At 51.8% G+C, this 22,427-nt stretch overlaps 7 protein-coding genes across 7 annotated transcripts; 5 read left to right on the top strand and 2 right to left on the bottom strand.

Annotated features, from left to right (window-relative positions):
• Positions 1-3,496: 3,496 nt before the first annotated feature.
• IUM83_18774 (uncharacterized protein) lies at positions 3,497-4,267 on the top strand (the record flags this gene model as incomplete). The annotated part of the gene is made up of 1 exon (XM_067943787.1): positions 3,497-4,267. One exon carries the CDS (start codon positions 3,497-3,499, stop codon positions 4,265-4,267), a length of 771 nt encoding a protein of 256 aa, XP_067792306.1.
• Positions 4,268-4,716: 449 nt separating this feature from the next.
• IUM83_18773 (Rho GTPase-activating protein gacA) lies at positions 4,717-6,333 on the bottom strand (the record flags this gene model as incomplete). Its single annotated transcript, XM_067943786.1, has 6 exons — positions 4,717-4,821; positions 4,887-5,092; positions 5,160-5,290; positions 5,379-5,602; positions 5,673-5,723; positions 5,797-6,333. 6 exons carry the CDS (start codon positions 6,331-6,333, stop codon positions 4,717-4,719), a joined length of 1,254 nt encoding a protein of 417 aa, XP_067792311.1.
• A 5,214-nt stretch (positions 6,334-11,547) lies between these two features.
• Positions 11,548-12,399, top strand: IUM83_18772 (Folate-Biopterin Transporter (FBT) Family; the record flags this gene model as incomplete). Its single annotated transcript, XM_067943785.1, has 1 exon — positions 11,548-12,399. The coding sequence occupies one exon, from the start codon at positions 11,548-11,550 to the stop codon at positions 12,397-12,399; it is 852 nt and encodes a 283-aa protein (XP_067792312.1).
• Positions 12,400-14,217: 1,818 nt separating this feature from the next.
• On the top strand, positions 14,218-15,687 carry IUM83_18771 (Solute carrier family 2; the record flags this gene model as incomplete). Its single annotated transcript, XM_067943784.1, has 1 exon — positions 14,218-15,687. The coding sequence occupies one exon, from the start codon at positions 14,218-14,220 to the stop codon at positions 15,685-15,687; it is 1,470 nt and encodes a 489-aa protein (XP_067792309.1).
• Positions 15,688-16,216: 529 nt separating this feature from the next.
• On the top strand, positions 16,217-17,221 carry IUM83_18770 (putative alcohol dehydrogenase; the record flags this gene model as incomplete). The annotated part of the gene is made up of 1 exon (XM_067943783.1): positions 16,217-17,221. The coding sequence occupies one exon, from the start codon at positions 16,217-16,219 to the stop codon at positions 17,219-17,221; it is 1,005 nt and encodes a 334-aa protein (XP_067792310.1).
• A 1,393-nt stretch (positions 17,222-18,614) lies between these two features.
• Positions 18,615-18,890, bottom strand: IUM83_18769 (uncharacterized protein; the record flags this gene model as incomplete). The annotated part of the gene is made up of 1 exon (XM_067943782.1): positions 18,615-18,890. The coding sequence occupies one exon, from the start codon at positions 18,888-18,890 to the stop codon at positions 18,615-18,617; it is 276 nt and encodes a 91-aa protein (XP_067792271.1).
• Positions 18,891-21,805: 2,915 nt separating this feature from the next.
• On the top strand, positions 21,806-22,294 carry IUM83_18768 (uncharacterized protein; the record flags this gene model as incomplete). Its single annotated transcript, XM_067943781.1, has 1 exon — positions 21,806-22,294. One exon carries the CDS (start codon positions 21,806-21,808, stop codon positions 22,292-22,294), a length of 489 nt encoding a protein of 162 aa, XP_067792270.1.
• Positions 22,295-22,427: the final 133 nt, after the last annotated feature.

Below are 22,427 nucleotides of genomic sequence, written 5' to 3'. Positions count from 1 at the left end.
GCTCTACTCTTGTGATAGTTTTCGTGGTTGCCACCGACCGTGATGCATCACGATGGCCAAATCGAGCGCAATATAGAATCGCGTGTGAGCTGGACCGGTGCAGACTCCAACAATGCGCCCTCATCGCAGTAATAGAGTGGAGACACTTTCTGTGCGCACCTCGTTTTATTCAACTGTGTGGCTCCGACGTCTCACATAACTGCGAATACATAGTCTTTCTTGAAAAGCAAAGTGCCTCCTGGACAAGTTACATGTACTTGCTCGCCTGTTCATTCAGATGTATCATGACCGCAACTAATTCGGAAAATATGTGGGGAGGCAATATACCGGTACCGTGCAGTATCCGTGCAGAACCTTCATTGTGTCTTTCTGTCATTCTTCGTAGGACTTGGGCTGGCAGTTAATCTGAGTTTGGGGATCCCTAAATGTTAGAGGATAGCCAACTCAAATCTCGGACGAGTTCGATCATCGGACTCCATCCGTTCAACGGGCTCCGGGTTGGAGCCCAAGCAGTATTGGTGGCGAACAGGCAGGTTGTGGTACAGCCCCAATCTGAATACCATCGAGGAGTGCACGGCGCACCGGCTGGCCATAATGAAGGAGGCAATGGCGCAGGCGGCTCGGCACCTCACCAGCTTCGAACCACATCGTTTCCCGGTAATTTCACGTTACCACATCGAGTGTACTGAGCGTTGCCGCTCATTTTCTACTCGTCAATATTTTTCATAATGTTTTGCTTGGAGGCTTGAACCACGCGTAGTCTGCAGCTCCTCTTCCACGGTGAACTTGCGCTTCATTATCGCGAGTCAAACTTGACAATGAGAGAGATCGAACCAAACCGGCGAGGCCTTGATTTTTGCTTATGATGTCAACGATCGTCTGATAATCTGAATCAGAGATGGGGTACTAAAACAGGGAGGGGGCACTATACGGAGGTGATTTAAGAGCTGGGAGAGGGCGGCAGATCGCAGATGGAGCCCTTCCTCCTCAAACCAAGCGTCCAGCTCCGCCCATTCTCCTACTTTCCCAGTCCAATGGAGGTTTCAAGCACGCCGCGAAGGCGGGAGCTCACTGACATCGAGCGCGAGCAGGTCGTTGTGTTGCTGCTGCAGCGATCGGAGAACGGCGTTCCTCAGGGGTCGATGGACTTGTGCATTCAGGATACAGGAGGCAACACGTTCAAGCCTCCTCACATGGCCAAAGCGAAGCTTCAGTGGGAGGGAAGACTGCCTCTGAGCCTTCAGTGCTCCCCCAAAACAGCCATAATTGTGTCGCAGCATTACAGGGAGCAGACTACTCACCATAGTTAAATCAAATACAGTTTGAGGACATCATTTTCGAGACTAAAACAAGAGTGGGATGGGACATCAATTTTGAGACGGAGTGGTAGCTGTTTTACAAACCCGATTCGTCAAAACACCTGAAATGCACAATACCTACCCCTACCCCCTTCCCATCATGGGTACATCGATCGGATTATTTGGAATAGCCATCTATTGATTGGTCCATGCACCCTATACTGTAGCAGATATGACAGGGCATGCATTGAGAGCTTTCTACAATATTGGTACTCATTACGGTTCGTAGGTGTGTATCCTGCAGGTAAAAGTAGCCAATCAGCATGCCTGCCGTTTCCCCCTAGAGAAGAAAATTTAGACTTGCATTTTAAGTCGACGATATGCAGTTCCCAGTACAAGCACCCCTGCCTAGTCTACCGGAGTGGTACATGTGCTACATGTATGAAGTTCATACTACAGGTGTCCCCGCTGAATCTGCAAAGGTGGGACCAAAAAAAACTGCGAGGTTACAATATCTGCACAGGTTGCGCATAGACGCTAATGTACTGCTTTTTAATGAAGAATGTTACGGATCGACATAGCTGAGTTTGCGCTAGATACGATGCCAGAATGCAGCCAGCAGTTCCTGATAGTGGCCGTGCGTGGATGCTGAAAGTTCGGTTGCCGGTCTGCTTGTGCGCGCCATCTCGCACACCATGACCTTCTCACCCAGCGTCATGCGCACGTATGCCTTCTTGTTAACTTTGGGCTGGTTCGTCATGAGGACTTTAGGTAAATGGAGTTGGTTGTGGTGTACGCTGCATGTCCTGCAAGATGTAATGTTCATTGTGGGCCTTTCATTTTCTACCGTGATCTAGCCACTCAAATGTTTCCCGCAATGATCTTACTAATTCAGTATATTTCACCAGACAGCTGTGGCAAATCTTGTGCACTGGCAGACTCCCGCACACTCTGTGTTCGCGGTAGATAGCCGATGGCAGTTGCAGATTCAGCGGGGACACCTGTATGAACACAGGAAAGATGCAGCATTCCCGCAGGTTGCACATAGATCCGAAGATGTACTGAAATATAGTTAAGAATGAGGCGCATCGACTTCCCGCAAGGGACACTTGTCCCTGTAGATCCCTAACGATATTAGCTAAGTCAGTACACCCTGTGATTTGGCTGTGCAAATCCTGACCATGGGTTACTGCATTGCACAGGGCTTTGCGATCCCAATCCAAGGGATAGTAGAAATTGTCGAGAGGATGCGTTCGTAGGAAAAGGAGCACGCAACCTCGCTTTCCTTCTTTCTCTTCTTATCACGAAGATCACCACCACAATTGGTACTGCGCGTCAGAGGCTCTTGAACATTACTTACACGCGTTGCGCGCCAAGTCATCATGGGCGTATACACTGTACACAGTAATATGGTACTGGTACAAAACTACAAAAAAAAACTTTGCAGTGGTATCCCAAATAGTGATACTTTCTAGTTAGTACTTTTAGTGGGTTCTCCTGTATACAAACTCATTTCAAAACACCCTCTAACCTCCAGGTTGTGGTTACCGATACGAAATTGATGAATGCCACTAACAAGAGGTCATTAACTATCGCACAAGTCCGATTCGAAGTTCAGTAACAGTATGTGTCGCTTGTGGCATCAAATTGATTAGATTCCAACGAAATACGCATGCTATCATTACTTGTTCATCGGTATGAGGCCTGGCCAAGTATAGCCAATGAGTGAGCCAACAGTAAGCGAAGATGAGGTTAACCCCCAATGGTCGCTCACACAGTTCTTCTTAGCCTAACTGTAAAATGGCCAGCATATTTTACATCATAACTCGTTCCTGTGGTGGCAGGAGATACGATGCAACCAAAGAGGACATGCTACGTTTTACTAGTGCTATGCGAGCTCACCATACGGGGCACCACACTGCCCTGTTTCCACGAGTTCTGTTTGTACCATCATAATGGTACAGCTCCAGATAGTGCTTCCTCACGATTGTCATAAAATGTGCTCCGCTACGAAGAGGATTGTCTATACTTCAAGTGCCAAGTAGAATGCATGCAGCCGAAAGCTACCAGGCCAGGATGTGCTGTTCCCCGTTGACTCAACGGTTGAGCACTGTTCGCGTCTAGGATCACAGGCTGTCCCTTTCATCTCACTTTGGTTCTTTCCTCCTGCCCCCGAAGCTTCCTCAGCGATACTAACCATGCGTCGACACTACACTGTACTGTTGTACTACATTGTGCTGGTGAGTCTGGCGACGGTCCTCACCAGCACCAATGCTCTTCCAGCTGTCTCCTCGGACAGGAACCTCAGGGCGACAGCAACGCCACCAGCTCCAATTCACCGCCGCACGCAGACTCACGGCAAACACGCCGCAGCCCACCGAAACCTCCTCGCCGAGAAAGGCACGACTGACACAGAGACTGATGAGGAAGAGCGATTCTTTGGTTTGGAAAAAGTGACGCCGACCCTCGGAAAGCTGAAGGATGGCGTCATGGCGAAGCTGAGTCCGGCGGTCGAGAAAGCTTCAATGCTCACGAAACTTGACGAGCAAAAGGCGGCCGCGCCTACCATCCTGGAAAGTCTACAGAAGGGGTACGCGGACAAAATGAACCCGATGGTCCAAAATATCAAGAAGCAGGCGGACAACGTGATGAAGTCCGTGAAAGGCAGCCCGCTGTTTAAGAAGGCCAAAAACCAGATTGAAGAGACGTTGGTGAACCTCGCCCCTGAGATGGTCGACTGGAAGGTTAGGTACAGGGTCCGATTCAAACAGACCGTCGAGTCCGTCACCGCCAAGCTGCGTGGTGGCGCAAGCAACGTCAAGGCCGGCACCAAGGAGTATTATGCCATGTGGATGACGAAGCAAGAAGCCATTCTCAAGCAACTGTCAGCAGCGAAGATCAAGGACGCGAAGTGGGTCCAGAAGGTGCAAGCCTTCGCAAACAGCTTCTCCAAAGCGAAGGTGGTGTAAGGTAGCGAGTGAGTGCACGATACATGTAGCAGTGGCAAATCTCGCACACGGTGTCCCAAAATCAATGTTGAAAACAATGGTGTTGCACAAACTTGGTCGCCAACCAACTCAACGATGGCAATGCCTTCTTGCTCGGGGGCAATGAGGCGTCCGCTCCCAACCTCGTGATGCCAATCGCTGTAGACAAAGCTGCGCCACGAAGTACGTCAACGCAAGATCAGAAAGTGGTCAGTTTTTTGCACGACGGGGCGAGGCGTTGCCAGCATGAAGGTTGATCAAACACGTCGTGTCGGACGGTTTGTGCGTCGCCCACTATCACGCATATCTCTGGGATGAAACAGCAATAGGCGAAGTAGACAGAAGTCTGGGGGCTGTATTTCATATAAAACGGTTAGTATATTAATTCACTTCGAATTATCAACTAAAGCACCGCTGTCGAAGCCTCGTGATTAAAAGACGGTGCCGTCACTTTTGATTTTAATAGGAGGGCCACCGTCGGCGCGCTTCTCTTTGGCAATAACGCGCCCAGCCTTCCAACTTCCTCCTTCGAGCATCTAGTGTAATTGAAGCTTAGTAACAAGAAAAGCGGGGAAAATATATAGATCGCAAAATATAATACCTTCACGAGCGGGAAGAAGTCAGCAGTAAAGTGAAGTTGCTCAAGAATGACTTTGTGCAACTCGTCCAAGATTGCCACGGTCAGAGCCCGCCACTCGATGATGACTTCAGAGCTCGGATCAAACTCGTCCGTCAAAATGCTCGGGGCCTTCGGCACGAGTACACCGAAGTCCACCAAGAGTCCTCCATTTCGGTACTCAGGTAGCCCTGGCAATTACCACACAAAAGTAAGTTCGCCGTATAGCAACAAAGGAGCAGTATCTGATCGTCGCACCTGTCATCAGCTTGAGATCCGTGATCTTAAAACCTGCATCCTGGAGCGGCTCCATCAGCGAGTAGGTCAGCCACTGCGACAGCTTGTGGAAGCTCACGAATTTGCCCGCTCTCTCATGCTCGGGCAAGTAGCTGGGCAATCAAACCACAAAAGTACCTGTTAGCATTTATCAACCCTCTCACCGCTGCTCAAAACCCAATCGAGGGTGGATCCACGTACGAAAGTTCCCAGACGTCGCCCATGTTCTGGCCGCCGATGCGCGTTCGGCTCTCGGGCCAAATGTCCTGCAACCCGTAGAGCACCACCTTCCACAGCTCCGTAATGGAAACTTCACCGGTCGCGTTCTGGTGCTTTTTCAAGTAGTCCACCATGTTCCCCGGCCGAACCGACCCGTCCACCCCCTTGAAGAACTCGGGGTAGTTGGCAATACTCTTCCCCAGCCGCTGCAAAAAGGAAATTAAGCTCATCATGAGCGCAAAATCAAAACAGCTAAAGCTCAATAACGACACCCACCTTGAGTAGATCCGTGCGCCCCGCGCAACCCACCAACGGGTTGGCGTCACTCTGTCCACAACAACAAAAAAGTCAAAAAAAAATGTAAAAAAAATAAATAAAACTGCAACTACATCGAACTGACCACTTGGAAGGCCTTTGCAATAGCATCGTCCGGCAACGTGGCGAGCGCGGCTGCGTCCACCCTGTGTGGGTCCTCCTTGGGCTGCGCCGAGAAGCTGCCGTCCAGGAACATGTGGAGGCTGGCGACGCCCAGCCCTTCGCTGCGGCTGTAGACGTCCTCCGATCCGGGCTCCTTGAAGGTCCACGAGGGTCCCGCGCCGGCGTCCAGGAGGACGCTTACGAGCGCCAGGTCCAACAGGCGGCGCGCCCTCTCCAGCGTGTCGCAGCGCCAAGTTGACGTCATCTGCTGCACGCGCCGCGGGTCGCCCGCCTCGAAGTGGCGCCAGCGCGAGTGGAAGGGCACGGCGGCCTCGTTGGGCGGCGGGTAGCTCTGGCGGATCACGGCGATGACGTAGTCCGCCAGCGCCGGGATCCGGCTCTCGACCACCGAGAAGTGCGGCAACTTGTCCTGCCGCCCGAGAGCCAGCACGCGCTGGCAGCCGTCGCGCACGGACGGCAGCGAGCGCAGATACGCCACTCTTTGCTCCTCTTGGGCCATTGTGGGCGGTGCTGGGCGGTGCTGGAGTGTGTCGGGCTGGGCGAGTTGCAGAGTGAGAGGGTGATAGAAGGAGGGCAGAGGGGGGAGGTGGAGGGGATTGCGTACACGTTGGTGGCGTCACGCAGGTGGCGTGTGTGCTGGTTGCTTCTTGCCCCTTGCCTTGGATTGTGTTGCTTGCTACGCACCCGTTCGCATTCAACATCGATCTTGTCGGGTTAAGTACGAGGTGTTTGATGGGAGTCGGGCCGCATATGGAGGTAAGTATACGTAGGGAAGATTGGCGATGGTAAGTCAGGGGGAGGGTCACTTCAAGCCTGTGCTAGAGCATGCGGTGCAGCCATATGCTGGAACGTAGGGGTACAAGTTGAAGTTGCTGTGCTGACTACTGTACCTGTCAATCAACGGGCGGTTCATTGCCCTTTGGATGCTTCATATATCATCAAGAACGTCGGCAGCGGGCGGGCCTTTTGCTCGAGCGCTGATGGTCCGGGGTCGAGGGACTCACGCGAACCTGATTCTCGTGTTCGCTTGAAAACATCTCCCTGGAGGCGTTGACTGGTGTGCTGGGGCGGGGCGAAACCCGTCAAGTCTTCCGGGCGCTACAGGCGGTGGACGAGAGCTCGAACCTCCTCCGGCACGAGAAGCTGCGGCAGTAATGCCTTACCTTGATCCCAAGCAAAATGACGCTAGAGGAAGGCCAGTTGGAGGCGATGAAGCGATTGTACCAACGGTACTGTGCGTCTGTGAACGCTGGTATAGCTACTGCCATTGCGAGAACGCCAGAGCTGCCTGTGTTGAATCATGTGAACCCAAGATATTTTCAAAATGAGCGAAAGGAAAATATTTCAATCCGCCTCGCTGAAAGGTCGAAAAGATGATACAGTTCGGGGTCTAGAACTTGCAAGTCGATGAGGTCACGTTAGTCCTATCAAGTGGCGCTGAAGAGCACAGAATGGGATAGAGCTTCGCTTGCCGATGCCTTTTATGAGAGATGGACGACTCTCGCCAAAGCTGTCAAGGCGGGGCATCTTGAGAGTGTTAAGTTTTTATACAAATACAAGCCGGCAATGACCAAGTGTCAGTTCTCGGAGTCAATCACGTCCTCGTGATGATGCAGTGGAGGATTTCTGGGAGCTCCCGGATTCCGTGCCGTGAAAACGGGAAATCTTCAAATGGTGCAATGGCTGCACATTAACTATTCTCGATTTTTCTCGAACTTTGAAGTGGCCTCATGCGATTTTCCTATAGAATCGGAGAAGTCCGTGACCTGCCGCCTCGTCCATGATTTCCTTATACCATACTTCCTTTTCCATTGAAAAACAACCACGAAAGCAACTTGAGATTTCCTGTCTGCGCTGCACAGTTGACGAAGTCATGGGGGAACTCCAAGCCTCGCTGCTTACGCCAAAACTGCAATGATAAATGTAGCCGGAAACAATCACTTGCACGTGGTGAAATGGTTGCGTGCAAATAGGCGAAGGGTTAGCACAACCTTGGCGATGAACGCGGGGCAAGAAATGGCCATTTTGAGTGACTTCGTGAGAACGGCCGAGGAGGATACACAAGAACGGCATTGACCACGCGAACAGCGGACATCTTAAGGTCGTGAAATTCTTGTCCACGAATTACACTCTGGGTTCGTCGATAAGGCAATTGCAAACGCGGTGTCCGAAGGCCATACTAAGGTCATGAAGTGGCATTACTTCCACATGGGAATGAAGCTCTCGTCGTCATTCGTTCTGTCGGCAGCTCGCTGTGGTCTCATCATTTTCCTGGAGATTTTGAGCAAGTTCTGCGAGAATCCTACACTATACTTCTCTGCTTGCGGTATGAAAGAACCCTAAAGTGACGGATGGTGTAAGGATCACTACTGCAACCCACGCAAACGCAAGTGGCGATTTGTTTCTAGTATGCACAAGTTAACTTCATAACTATCATTCCAGCATTCATTTTACTAAAACCATGATACCTAATGATCTTCGAAAGGTATGTTTGGATTATTTTTCAAATTATGAAAAAAAAAACTGCATCAATCCTGTTGGTCAATTCCTGTCTCCAATGCCATCCGATCAAGTTTCTCACTCGAGAGTAATGCGGGAGTCCGAGGCGTGTGCTATCGCGATGGTGCGCGTTGTGTGCCGCCACTGGCCTAGCGTCGAGGCGTTGCCTCATGCGGTGTTGCTCATTCAGAAGTTTACTGTAGACGATTCGTCAATGTCGCTGCCCAACCTATTGGAGCACGGCGACGCGAGTCTTTTCTTCCAGATGCTCCAAATTGTGGACGAGAGTGTGGACTTTGTTCACCACGAGAGGTTGCGCCAATATCGGCTCGCCATGAAATGGATTCCGAGCAAAATGACACTGAAGCAAGGAAAGTTGGCTGCAATGAAGGAACTGTACAAACGATACCGTGAATCGGTGGATAATGATACAGTCCGAGCTATAACTGATGAACCAGAGCTACAAGTGCTGATGTGGCTGTTTGCATGCGAGCCCAGGTTGTTCAAGAATTTCCCGTGGTGTGATGAGAGAATATTCCAGTTCGCTTCGCTGAAAGGCAGGAAGGATGTAGTGCGTTGGCTGGTGAAACTGTTCCCTGACACAGTACGAACTCTCGAGTTTGCTGCTCGCGGAGGTCACGTGGGCCTGATCAAGTGGCTGATGAAGAACACAAAATGGAATGCACAAGTCGAGGATGCTTTTTATGCAGCTGTCATGGAGGGACATCTCGACATTGCTAAATTCTTATACCACCACAAGCCGACAATGTCCAAGTCGTATTGGCCACTACAACGAGTCACATCCCTCCAAATGATGCAGTGGCTCCACGAGATAAAACTCTGTGATTTCCGTGATTCCACACTGCGCTATGCCGTGAAAACAGGAGATATTGACATGGTGCACTGGCTACACGATAATTATTCCAAGCTGTTCACGACTTCCGCCATGGACAACGCAGCGGAATACGGTCACCTGGAGCTGGTCAAATTTCTCCATGCTCATTGTTCGGAAGGGTGTACTACGAATGCGATGGACTCTGCGGCGAGGAACGGTCACTTGGAAGTCGTGCAGTGGTTGCACGAAAACAGATCGGAAGGCTGTACTACGGAAGCAATGAACTCGGCGGCTATCGGGGGCCATTTGGACGTCCTCAAGTGGTTACATGTTAATCGGACAGAAGGCTGCACTTCACGAGCTATGGGAATATCGTATACGCTCAATCACCACCTGGACGTAGCGAAGTGGCTTCATGAAAATCGAGGCCTCAAGCTCCCCGACGACATCGCTGACCGAGCAGCGCAGACAGGGGACCTCGAGCTGCTTTCATGGTTGCACGCCAATGGAAAAGGAGTTTGGTCCAAGCAAACCATGGACGAGGCGGCAAGTCATGGTCACCTGGAGATACTAAAGTTTCTACTTGCGCACCGTCTCGTCAAGAAAGGATGCACTAAAAGTGCAATGACCAAAGCAGCCCAGCACAACCACTTGGATGTGGTTAAATGGCTGCGTGCGAATAGGCGGAAAGGTAGCACAGTACCAGCGATGAATGCTGCGGCGGCTCATGGACATATCAACGTGGTGAAGTGGCTCCACGAGAACGGACAAGGAGGATGCACAGCGGCTGCCATGAATCTGGCAGCTCAAGGCGGCTATCTCAAGGTCGTGAAGTTTTTGGCCGAGAATTACTCGTTGGATTGGCCTGAGAAAGCAATCACAAGCGCGCATTCACAAGGCCACACCAAGACCGTCAAATGGCTTTACCGCCACTTGGGGATGAAGCTCTTACCGCAATTTGCGATTAATGCAGCTCGCAACGGTGACATCAGCCTCCTCGACTTTATTAACAACGAAACGGATTTCTGTCGCAATCCAACAGTCTTCTACGTTGGATGCGGCAACCACCACCCTGAAGTGGCGGAATGGTACAAGGACCACTATGAAAATCCGCGTAAGCGCAAGCGGTGTATCTGATGGAAGCATTTTCCATTGGCAAGCGCTATTCTGGCATATTTTTTCTTCTTCCATCCGTTCTAGCGTCTGAGAATGCATCTTGACAACTAATCACTGTGAAGTTGTCCAACATCTTCCATATTTTCCATCAAGCATAAACTTTTCTCCCCAAATGAATCGCATCAATCCAGGTGAAGGCGGTTCTCGATGCGGTGTATTCCCATCGTCGCACTCGGTTACTCAGATTCAGCACCAGTACTACAATTTTCATAGCGTATCGAAGCTCTGTTTTCTCGACGTGAGACGAAAAAACTGATTGTGGTTGCACATACAAAGGTGAACGTTAGACGGCACAAAGCAGTCTCACACTTGTGAATTTACCCCCAGCTACTCCAGCCCCTTTGCCCAACTTTCCAGCACGACGAGACAATGTTTGGCTCATTTCGACATGTGGAGGCAGCGGAAAGGCAATCCTATCACAGTTCCACCAAGGTGCCGCACCAAGACGTGTACGGTGAGCTACCGAATTCCTGCGAAGAAGGTGATCGATCCGACAATCAAGGAGCTTTGAGGGGCGGTGGAGCTCCAGAACTCTTTTCTGCTGAGTCGTGTGGTCTTCTAGCGCAGTATGCTGCGGTAGGATTGATGATGGGAGCTCTGCCCAGCGCGGTCACACCGTTTCTCGGCTACTACCTGAACATGGAAGGACGAGCTACGACGTCAGCTCGCGCGTTGCTCGGCATTCCGTGGTCTGTCAAGGTTTTCATCGGAATCACCTCGGACTGCTTCCCTATCTGCGGCTACCGTCGTCGGCCATTCATGATCACCGGCTGGAGTCTGTGCACAGTTTGCCTCATCGTTTTGGCATTGCTGCCCCTGGAAAATCCGTACTTCCCCGAAGCATCGTGGAGAACACTAAAGCCCAGCCAGTACACCGCTCAAGAAATTGCAGCCATCAACTACCATGCTCCCGACACTGGAGGCCAGTACGTCGTGCTCATGATGTTGGCGACTCTCGGCTACGTTATTGCTGATGTGGCAGCCGACGGTGTAGTCGTCGAGTATGCTCAGCGAGAACCCATCGCGATTCGAGGACGGACGCAGACAGCAATCTACACTGTTCGTAGCATCTTCAGCATTTTCGGCAGTCTTCTGATCGGATTTGGACTGAGCTCACCACCCTACGGTGGGGATTTTGACTTCGGTATCAGCTTCCCATTGTGCTCGATCATTCTGGCCGTATTCTGTGTGCCGGTTATCCCGATGACCTGGTTCTTCGTCTCAGAGCAGCGGGTGGCGACTCCAAATACGAAGAAGTACATGACCATAATGTGGAAAACGCTACAAAGTCGCGCCGTCTACCAGGTCATCGCATACAGCTTCTTTTCAGGTGTGTTCGGCGGCATCAGCTACGTGGCGTCGGACCCGGTCACGATGTATTGGGCGCGCGCCACGAGTTTCAACATCTCAATTTCACAGATCATCGGCTCCGGAGTGACGGCTCTCACATTGGCGTTGATGGGGCGCTACGGGCTTGACTGGGACTGGCGTCGTGTCATTATCATCACCACAATTGCGGTCGTAGCGCTTGATTCTGTGTGCGCAATGCTCACCACCTGGGCTGTCGTGCGCAACCAGTGGTTCTGGCTCGGCTTGCCTGTCGTGGAGACCGTTCCAGCGAGCGTCAACTTCATCGTCTCGAGCTTTGTGGTCGTGGAGCTGGCTGACAAAGGCAATGAGGCCGCCATCTACGGACTGCTTACCACGGTGGGTAACCTCAGCAACCCCTTTTCGGCGACTCTTACCAAGGCTATCAACGAACCGTTTGCGGTGAGCAACCGAGACATCATGAACGATTCGCACACCACGCGCCGCGACGTCACGATTACCGTGCTCATTTCGTACGTATGCAAGTTCTTCTCGTTGGTGTTTCTTGTATGGCTACCCCGACAAAAAGCGCAGACGCAAGAGCTCAAGCGCACTGGTCACCACAGCAAGGTGCTAGGTGGGGTTACCATCGCATACTGCTTGTTTGCGCTGTCGTGGTCGCTTCTCATTAACTTGCTGGGCATATTTAAGAGCACAAGGTGCCTGAAAATTGTAGGTGGGTGTTGAGAACAAGGGTTTATCGTGTTTAACACGAAAACCCGATCAGAGTGGCACATTAGCCGATACGGATTAACATTGGATGAAAATGCACTTCCGCCTTTTACGCCTCCTATCACTTTCAGCTGCCTTACTTAACGAATGCTGGTAGTGGATCGATCATATTACAACAGAGTTTTCTAGCAAAATCCTGAGATCGCGGCAATGTGAGCCGGGAAGGGAAGTCTTCACCAACAAACATCCACGTCACCTTGCATTCACTGGTCGTATTCGACAATCGTTGTCTCAAGTCAGTGATCCATTAGTAACTTGCTCAACTTTGCTGCTGTGGGCGTCAGCTTGATGGTCAGCGGGGATACTTTGCGGCCGCTTTGGACTTAGCGGTTGAAGTTGAACATGCTACGGCGGCACTTGTTTGTCTGCTCGCCTGCCGCCATGAAGCATAGGCAGCCTTGATTCCAAGTGGTTGTAGCAATCAACTCGAGCATAGCCTATCTTTCGTGGCGCTAACAATGGCGTCGTGGGTGATAGCAACTGAATGGTGTGTAAGCTGTCGCAGTTTCATGAGAACACACTATTGTCCGGCTTGCCACGATGACGGCAAAGGTGCCGTGGTCCCACCTGGCGTCCATCCTCGGCTGCAACACTGATACAATACATGTACTATAATATAGTAATACGTATATTATATTGAATTGGTGCTTTAAACGCACTTCCACCACTGTACGTAGATATATGGTTGAAGAGTTATAATACCAGTCGCTGTTACAGCCCATGGTTGCAGTGGTATACTGGTGGTTTGTAGATTTACGAGGTACATGTACTGGAGTCATCGAACACTTCAAGTACCGGAAGATCACTCCATGGGACCCCGTTCTACAAGATCAGACCTCCTCCGGCCGTAGTCGCTGACGCGCGATATCGTGACCATTAAACAACGAGCTACCGCTGCCTTGTTGTGGCAACGAGGGGCTCAATTGGCGAAAGTGCTCGTGGAAGTCGTCACATGGGCGTGCAGACCTCGCAGCTGCAGCAGCGTTGTGTGGCGTAATACAGGCGAACGCGCACGACCTCGAGCAGCGAGGTTGTAAGTCTGCAATAGAGTCTAGACTGGCTGATTGCTGCGCAGCTCGCGGAAACCCAGTTCTTTCGCGTTTGACGTCTCACCAAACAGCACTGCATTTTTCTAGCAAAACAGAGGTCTGCGTGACGATCAAATTCCATGCATACTTTACCCAAGATAAGCGACTTAACATAATCTAGCCAAACCGACATCTCAAAACCTACTTTGAACGCTCACGACCGATTTCTTGCCCCTCACACAACGACATAATGTCTTTACAGTCTGGCATATTTTCTCTGGGTCCGTGCTAGTGTACCGCAACAGCAGAGCTCCCAAGTTTCGAGCCCACACTTTGTGATCATGACTAGTTTTTTTTCTGCTTGGTGCGCGTCGATTAGACGAAAACATCAGAATTGAAGTTGTGGGATGGGCCCGTCAACCTGGCCCGTCAACCCTAGTGCCACCCAGCATCGATCGCCAAGGCGCACGTGCGCTCTGCAGAGCATGAACGCAGAGGGCTCGTAAACGCCGGACCTACTGGAGAAATAAATCCAAGTGTGCCTGGGTTTCTCATGTCGCTTTAGCGATTGTGCTCCGCGGCGAAACTACAACAACAGAGACGGGGGACGCGCCTCCAGCAATCGCCTTGAGTCCAAGCGCGTCGCCTGCACACCAGTTCTCTTTCATTTTCCATTTTTCCGGCCTTCGTACAAGCTTAAGCAAGACAGCAAGCAAGAATGCCGCCGCAGACAGTCACGGACGAGATGTACTCGGAGGTCTCCACGCCCAAGGCCGCCGTCCCGACCACCTATGACAAGGCCAACAAGGAAGCGGAGCGCAGCATCAAGCCCAACTGGATCCTCTACAGCAGCGTCCTGGTCGCTCTGCTCCAGCCGTTTCAGAGCGGTTGGTCCACCTCGCAGACGAACCTGACGCAGTACAACGACACCGACCAGTGCAATGCGCGCCCCGTTGTGGACGGCACGTGCCTCATGTTCCCGGGCCACTCGAAGCTGGAGTGGACGTTCGCCGTCAACGCGTGGATCTTCGGCGGTATGATCGGCTCTCTGTTCTGCGGCCACTTCAGCGATATGTGGGGACGCAAGAAGCTGCTGTTCGTGAACTGCGCCTTCATTGTGGTCGGTGCTGTAATCCAGGCCTCCGTTTCCAACATCTGGGCGTTTGCCGTGGGCCGCGTCGTATCTGGTATTGCTTCCGGTGTCGCTACGGGCACACTGGGCTCGTACATCAACGAGCTGTCTCCTCCGCACCTTCGCAATATCCTTGGTCTGGGTCTGCAGATTTCCGTGACCATGGGTATCGTGCTCCCTGCCATCGCCTTCTTCTTCGCCAACACGAGCAGCGGCTGGCGCTACTTGGCCGGTTTCCCGATCATTCTCGCGGTCCTCTTCCTCCTCTTGGCGCCGACGATGTGCGTTGAGAGCCCGGCGTGGCTTCTAATGAAGAACCGCCGCGAAGAGGCCAAAGAGGTAATTGGTCGTCTCTACGGTGAGGAGAACATTCAAGTCGCCCTCAACTGGCTGGAGTCGTCGAGCAAGTCCAACCAGTCTGAGCTGGGGGAAGTCAACAACGAACCCGAAGTGATCGAGTCGCTGTTCTCGCCTCGTTACCGCATGCAACTGGCCGCTGCTATTCTTCTGTCGTGTGCCCAGCAGCTCTCGGGTATCAACGCCGTGTTCTACTACTCCAGCAGCATCTTCGCTGACGCTGGCATTTCGGATTCGCGCATCGGAACGCTTATCATTGATTTCATCAACATCTTCCCTGGATTCACCGCTGGCGCCCTGGCCGTCCGCTTCGGCAACCGCCAGATGATTCTGTGGGGCATTGCCAGCATGTGCATCATGGCCGTGTGCATGACTATCGCCTTCCTGGTGGACGTGTCGGCGCTGTCGATCGTCTTCACGGCTCTGTATGTCATCGCATTCGGCGCCACGCTCGGCCCGCTCGTGTGGGTCGTCACCGCCGACCTGTTCCCGGACTCGATCCGCGCCAGCGGCTCGTCGCTCTGCATCGGCATCAACTGGCTGTGCAACTTGATCGTCGGCGTCGCGTACCCGTACATCTCGGATGCGCTGGATGATTACGCCTACCTGCCGTTCGTGGTGCTGCTCGTGGTCTTCTACCTCCTGGCACTCAAGCTGGTGCCTGAGACCTCGGGCAAGAGCAGCGAGGAGATCCAGGCCGAGTTCGACTCCCGTCAGAACAACTAGATCTTAGCGAAGACTACATGAACAGACCAAACCCATGCATGTAAAGACAAATAAAAAGCTGCCTAGACAAGCATAATCACTTTAGTTAAAGTTGGGTCCTTTGAAGTCACGTGAGCCTAAAGAGGAGCCCCAGGTTCGAACAGGACGACAAAGGGAACCAGACCGCGCAGTTAACACCACCGCACACTCTTTCGTCGCGAAAACCGCTCGTTCTCGACAATTCGGCTCCCCGCAATCCATTTCGCGGTTGACGCGCTGTGGACGAAAGTGATCCCGTTGACGTGCTCTGCTGCGATTAACAAATCACAAAACCACCTGCTTTTGCCCACATACAACCTCCAAGTCATTTCGACCCGGGCCGGCATTTCCCGACCCGTTTGTCTCGTTTTTAGTCCTCCTCTTTTTGATGCATCAACACTTTTTGGGGTGATCTTGTGGATGACACAAACGGCTCTGACGTCATTCCTGAATCTGAGACCAAGAGCTCAAGGCGAGTCCTGCATTGCACCACCCACCCCAGTGCTTAAGTATGCCATCCTTCAAGTCCGTCCAAGTGCACACCAAGTCCAAGGACTTCCGCGCGGCCACCAAGATCGTCGACGTGGCCGACGTGCCGGCGCCCGCGGCTGGCAACGTGGTGGTCAACAACCACTTCCTGGGCATCAACGCCACCGACATCAACCTGACGGCCGGCGCCTACACCGGCACGCTGCCGCCTCCGTTCGGCTGCGGTCTGGAGGCTGCTGGCATCGTGTCGGCCGTCGGTGAGGGCGTCACCAACGTGAAGGTGGGCGACGCCGTCGCCTACCAGAAGTTCGGCGCCTTCGCCGAGTACGTGGAGGTGCCGTCGGCCAACCTGATCAAGACGCCGGAGCTGTCCCCGGCCGTGCTCACCATGACGGTGGGCGGCATCTCGGCCTCCATCGCCCTGGAGCAGATCGGGGAGATGAAGACCAACGAGACCGTCTTCGTGTCGGCGGCTGCTGGCGGCACCGGCCAGTACGTCGTGCAGCTGGCCAAGCTCGCGGGCAACCACGTGATCGGCACGTGCAGCTCGGACGAGAAGGTGGCGCACCTCAAGAAGCTCGGCTGCGACCGCGTGATCAACTACACCAAGGAGGACGTGGACGTCGTGCTCAAGAAGGAGTACCCGAAGGGTGTGGACGTCGTGTTCGAGACCGTGGGCGGCGACATGTTCAAGGCCGTGACCGCCAACCTGGCGGTGCACGCGCGCGTGATCGTGTTCGGGTACATCTCGGGCTACCACGGCGACAAGTCGGCTGAGCCGATGCTGGTAAACCAGCTCAACCCGACGCTTCTCATGAAGTCGGCCAGTGTGCGCGGCTTCCTGCTGCACAACCACGCCAAGTTCATTCCGTCGCACATCGAGCGTCTTCTTAAGCTCATGGCCGAAGGCAAGCTCAACCCCGGCGTGGACCCGACCGAGTTCCGCGGACTTGAGAGCATCCCGGAGGCCATCGACTTCATGTACGCGCGCAAGAACATCGGCAAGCTCATCATTAAGCTCGAGTGAATTTTCTGAAGGCCCAGGCTTAACACAACATCGATAAATACTAACCGCAGTTCCCAATCTTCGTTCTTCACAATATTGCTTGCGCAGCCCAAAAACTATGGAGCGGGGTGCGTCTGTTAAAAACTGAAGTCTTTTAACCGGACAGGCAGGATGCGTTTACCAAGCTTATGACACTGTACAGTACGTCATGCAACCTCGTCTAACAGAGGTTCGTGCAGGTAGTGTGGGTACAAGATACTATGTACCTTTTTACCTAGTAGAAAGTGCTAACGAAACCTTGTGCACATCGTCGTCCTCCAAGACTACAATCCCAGGTTATTAGGCTGAAGGGCATTCTTGTCCGGAACTGCAGCAGTAGATATTACTTGTTTCTGGTCGACATGGCAATTTGTCCGCGACCCCAACAGCACGGTTCTTATGAAGGAATAGCCACAAAGATGCTGATGGAGGATTTTGAAGCGTCTTTTAGTTACAAAGGAGCTTGCCGAAGTCTATCCTATTGTGCTTTGAATATGCATTCAATGCATTGCATTGTAGCCAAACCAGGTCGTAACTCGCTGTTTTAGCAAATCATGACGAGTAACTACGTTGAGTTGAATAAGTCTACACAAGGTTATCAAAGTTGCATAAAGCACAGTACACCACCAAACTGCCCTCAGCTCGCGTTAACCTTCACATGCATCGCCAATTTTCCCCATCCGACGACCGAGGAATCCAAAGCAGCAGTGAATCATCTCCAGACCCAGGCAAGCCCGGGCGCCAGCGATCCAAAGATCGGCTTTTATCCTTCAGCTCTGGAATTGTAGAATCCCAACGGTTGCGCCAGCATTCATGTCAACTTTTCAGCATATTTGTCTCCACCTGAATGGGTAACGACCGTCACTTCCTTGTCATCAGCGCTTTAAAAGATGAGGTGAATTACGCCGTCTCCTGTTTTCGCCCACGCGTTGTAGCTGCCTACGAAAGCTTCATTCACTGTCGTACTTAACCGAATGGATATCAGAGAAAGCGGATCGCCATAAAGCGCACTCTAAAGCTCAGACGTGTTATTCGTCGAAATTGAAGCGTTCAGTGTTTCTCCTACAAGTTTTGTTGACGCTGAAGGGTCTCCATGTGGACGTGTCCACCGAGTGAAAGTAGTTTGCTTTCCGCTTACGTTTGCTGGGGACACAGTTATGTGCATTAGCCAATTCGTTTCGAGCTCTTCAGGAAATGGCAGAAGGAAATGCCTGCCTACACGAAGTCACACTGACATACAGTAAAAGCTCTCACTTCCGGTAACGAGGTCCGACCATTTCCCAAGATTTGCAATTTTATTTTAAAGGGACCGCAATGAAGCACACGTAAAATATATATTATAAGCTCAATTGCGAAGCACGAATTATAATATCTTCTACGTTGACGTCTTCGTCGTAAGTAGTGCCATTGGAATCTCCAGCTCCGCCGAGGTCACCTTCACGGGCTTGCGGCGGTTGCCATCACCGCAGTCCTTGCTCATGATCAACGCGGCCTTCTTGAGTATGTCCGAGACGGTCGACTGGGCTGGCGCGCGCTTGAGTTTGTAGTGCGCTTTAACCCATGCTGCGAGCGCCGCTTGTGACATCGTGGGGCAGTCGGTTGCCTTCTCGATGAGACCTCGCTTCTGATGTATTTTCATCCAGGCCCCCATGGCGTGCTTCTGCTTGTGTCGCTCTGTGTTATTTCTGTAATGAAAACCTGCTAAAGGTTGGCTGTGCGGTTGCTCTACGGCAATGGTTGGTGTGCAGTAGTTCGCGCCAAAACGCCCGCCAAAGTTTTGTAACAATAAACCTTTCCAAATAGATCGCATCTTTTTATCCGGGATATCACTTTATACCAGTACCGGAAGTGGGCGCGCTTACTGTACAAGGTTTTTTTTTTTTTGATTTGTATTGTAGTCACTTAGGTACTCTAACGACTTCTAATACAAAGTTCCTGCCTCCGCTCGTTTGCGTCGTCTGCAAGCTGTCACCGTGGGTGTAGTCCCTTGTGGGGAGACTAATCCGCTCTGTAATTTGATCCTTCTGTATGTGCAGCTCCATTCGTCCAGTGTTGAAGGTCGTTATTAAAGTGGCTCAAAGCTGATGGCCAGAGCGCATTCGGTTTTCCACCAGCCTCAAGGGTGGTCTGCCTGCTGCGGCCCGTGTCCATCGCCATATTCGCCAAAGCATCAGCCGTTTTGTTGAAGGCTCGAAAATGGTGGGTCCACGATCGGACGCCACATTTATCAGCCAGCACGCGGCATCGTTGATACAATGTGCGTAAATGTGCCGCCATCGGTGGGGGTTCGGTGCAATTGTTGCCGTATGACGAGTTGGCTATCCCCAACGACGTGGATTGGCCTCAAATTAGGAGTTTTCAGAGCATGAAGCAGCCCTTGAAGCAGGCCCTTGTATTCCGCTTGATTGTTCGTAGTGGTTGGTGCAGCGTACGACATGCTAGCTGCCCAGATGACGACGCCTGCGGAGGAGGTGCTGTCCACCTTCACGATGACTGTTCCACTACCCCCAGGTCCAGGATTCCCCCGGGAACCACCTAAAAAAAAATACATACAGCAACGAATTGCTATCTAGTTGTGGCAGTGTTGGCTCTCACCGCCCATTTAGTGCGCCCACGGCTGAGTGGATCGCCCTTTTGTGAGCTCGTGATCGTCCCGCCGCTCGATATGCAGCTTCGACGGTGTAATACGCTTCCCGAAGCCGGGCTCTCAGAATGGTCTTGTACCTTGTTGCCGTCAGCAAAGTTACGTTAGCAAAATGATCGGTTCTCCATTTCCATATGATTCGGAAAACTGTGAGAACGCCGAGCCTCCAGCAGGCCTCGGCAGCTTCATGTAAGTTCAGGTGTGTAGACTCCCGGTCCTCCGGTGACAGCCAACAATATTCCTCCCCCGCCCGCTCGTTGAAACCTTCAGGGAGAAGAGAGAGCTGGAAGGTAACGCAGCTCGCTTGCTCTAACATACAAGGGTTTATTGCTGGAAACAAGCAACGATAAAATTGTCAGTCCGGTCATAAAGTTAGGTACTTGTGTACCCAAACAAAGGCATTTTGCGAGGTAGAATAGTAGCTTGAACGCTTGTCAAAACTATAGTGATCACTACTCTAATATCTAAACAAACTGGATAAACCTGTGCGATCAAAACTCAAAGGAGGCATTGTATTCCGTTACAGCCTACCACTAGAAGAAGGGGTATGGCATGTTACCGCTACATGTACATGCCTAAATTCCTGCAATACCACTCCGTTTCAGAATACTTGTCACCCCTCAACTTGTCGCCAAATATACTTGGTTTAACTATGGCCAGTTGTGTTTACGCTAGCTACTGTTCATATAACCGAGACTGTATGGTCAGAGCAGGGGGTGCATAAAGGAAGTCTTCCCTCCCGGCGAAACCTCGCTTTTGCCATGTGAGCAACGTGGTCGAGGCAGAACGTCACTCTGGCCTGCATGTTGTCGGCAGTGAGCAGTGGGCGGGTCACGCTTGTGCACGAGCGCAACTTGCCCTCCTTGAGACGACGGGACAGCGTCTTAGTCGGCGCGCCCGAAGCCGTTGTCGCCGAGCGAAGCGTTGTTCGTTCATGGGGGCTGACGTTTCGGAGGCGTTCAAGGGCAGCAGCCAAGTCACAGGGCTTCCTGCCACATCGGTGCTTCAAAGACGGCGCCTCGTACACCCCAAAAAGCTCTGCATTCGCCTTGGCGCGCTTCCACAGCCTCGCAATCATCCTCTTGTGAACGCCAAAGCTGCTGGCCACTTCATGCACCGCTTTTCGACGCGGTTTGCCTCCGTTTGAACGCACGAGGACAAAGCTGATTGCCTGTCGACGCTCCATCACTGTAAGCTCTCTCCTGATTCGTTTGACATTCATAGTTGAGATTTGAGGTACGAGGGGAAGGCTGGGCGACATTTGTGGACGATTCGGGTGCAAAAGCTCCTTTGAGGCCATCACGCTGTCAATTTTGAGAGCTCTGTGAAGGTCTACCCACCATTCAAACCGTCAGAGCGCCTGCGTTCTATCAAGACCAATCGTAGTTGTTTTAGGCAAAAATTGACGAATCCCGAAGCACTTAAGCAAAGAGGACAAGTATTCTGAAACGGAGTGGTATCGATCTGCCCCATAATCTTCGATTTTCATAATCAACCGGCTTCTTTTCCAAACCGGATGTGCAGTACAAGTCATTGTATAAATTCATTTGGTTTAAAAGACAACAGCTAGCCGTCAAATTCTGTACCAACAGTCGTATTATTACTTTCTGTTTTTTGCCCCATCCTTGCCGGTACCATGTACGTATATTAATTACACACGAACAACCACTACTTGTACAGTTCCGGGAGTGACCGTCCATCCCCATAATCCGTCATCAAACGGCATAAACGTCTGTGCCTCGTAATGGGAATAATCGTTGGTGACAGCAGTGTATCCAGCTACAGTGACCTGCGGTCATTTTGCAATTTACTCGCATCCACAAGGACCTGTCATGCGCGTGCAAACGATACTGTTGTGTGCTACAGCGCTTACTTTCGCTGCCAATACTCACGATGTCGCGGCGTCCATGGTTTCAGAAGCGATGAATCTCTCCAAGCAGTACCAAAAAGAAGGGAATGAGCCTAGCCCTGCTGAATCCAGACTCTTGAGGAAGCACGTCCCCGCGATTGAGGATGAAGATGCGGATGATGAAGAACGAGGGATCGAATGGCTTACCAAGTTGTTAAAGCTTGATGACTTACCGCCGCAGAAAGCCATTGAAATGGTCAACCTGAGAAAAATGGACGACGTGATCAATGCCAAGAAATTCGACGACGTGCTCGATGTGAAGAAGCTGGACGACGTGGTCGAACCCAAGAAGCTCGACGATGCGATCGATCTGAAAAAGCTGGACGCGAAGGAGGATGACAAAAAGATGTACGACGATTTGAAATTCCTTGTGGACGATATCGTCCCCGGTCTTAAGTTGAAAAAGTCTTCCCCGGAAACAATCCGTAACGATCTCGTGGAAGCAGGTGTGACGGATAAAAAAGCAATTGCTACCGTCCTGAAGTGGTTCGAAACTCGGTAAAGAGAGTCCGAATGACCTCACAGATCAACAGAGCAACCGAGATCTGACAACACTTGTGGATATTCCATACCTATAGCATCTTTGTTCGTTTGCACATGAAAATGTGGGATCAAACTTACTCTAGATTAAATTT

This window comes from Phytophthora cinnamomi, assembly GCF_018691715.1.
Source record: "Phytophthora cinnamomi strain GKB4 chromosome Unknown Contig36, whole genome shotgun sequence".
In the NCBI taxonomy this organism is placed as follows: domain Eukaryota; phylum Oomycota; class Peronosporomycetes; order Peronosporales; family Peronosporaceae; genus Phytophthora; species Phytophthora cinnamomi.
This window is presented reverse-complemented; position numbering and strand designations above follow the sequence as displayed.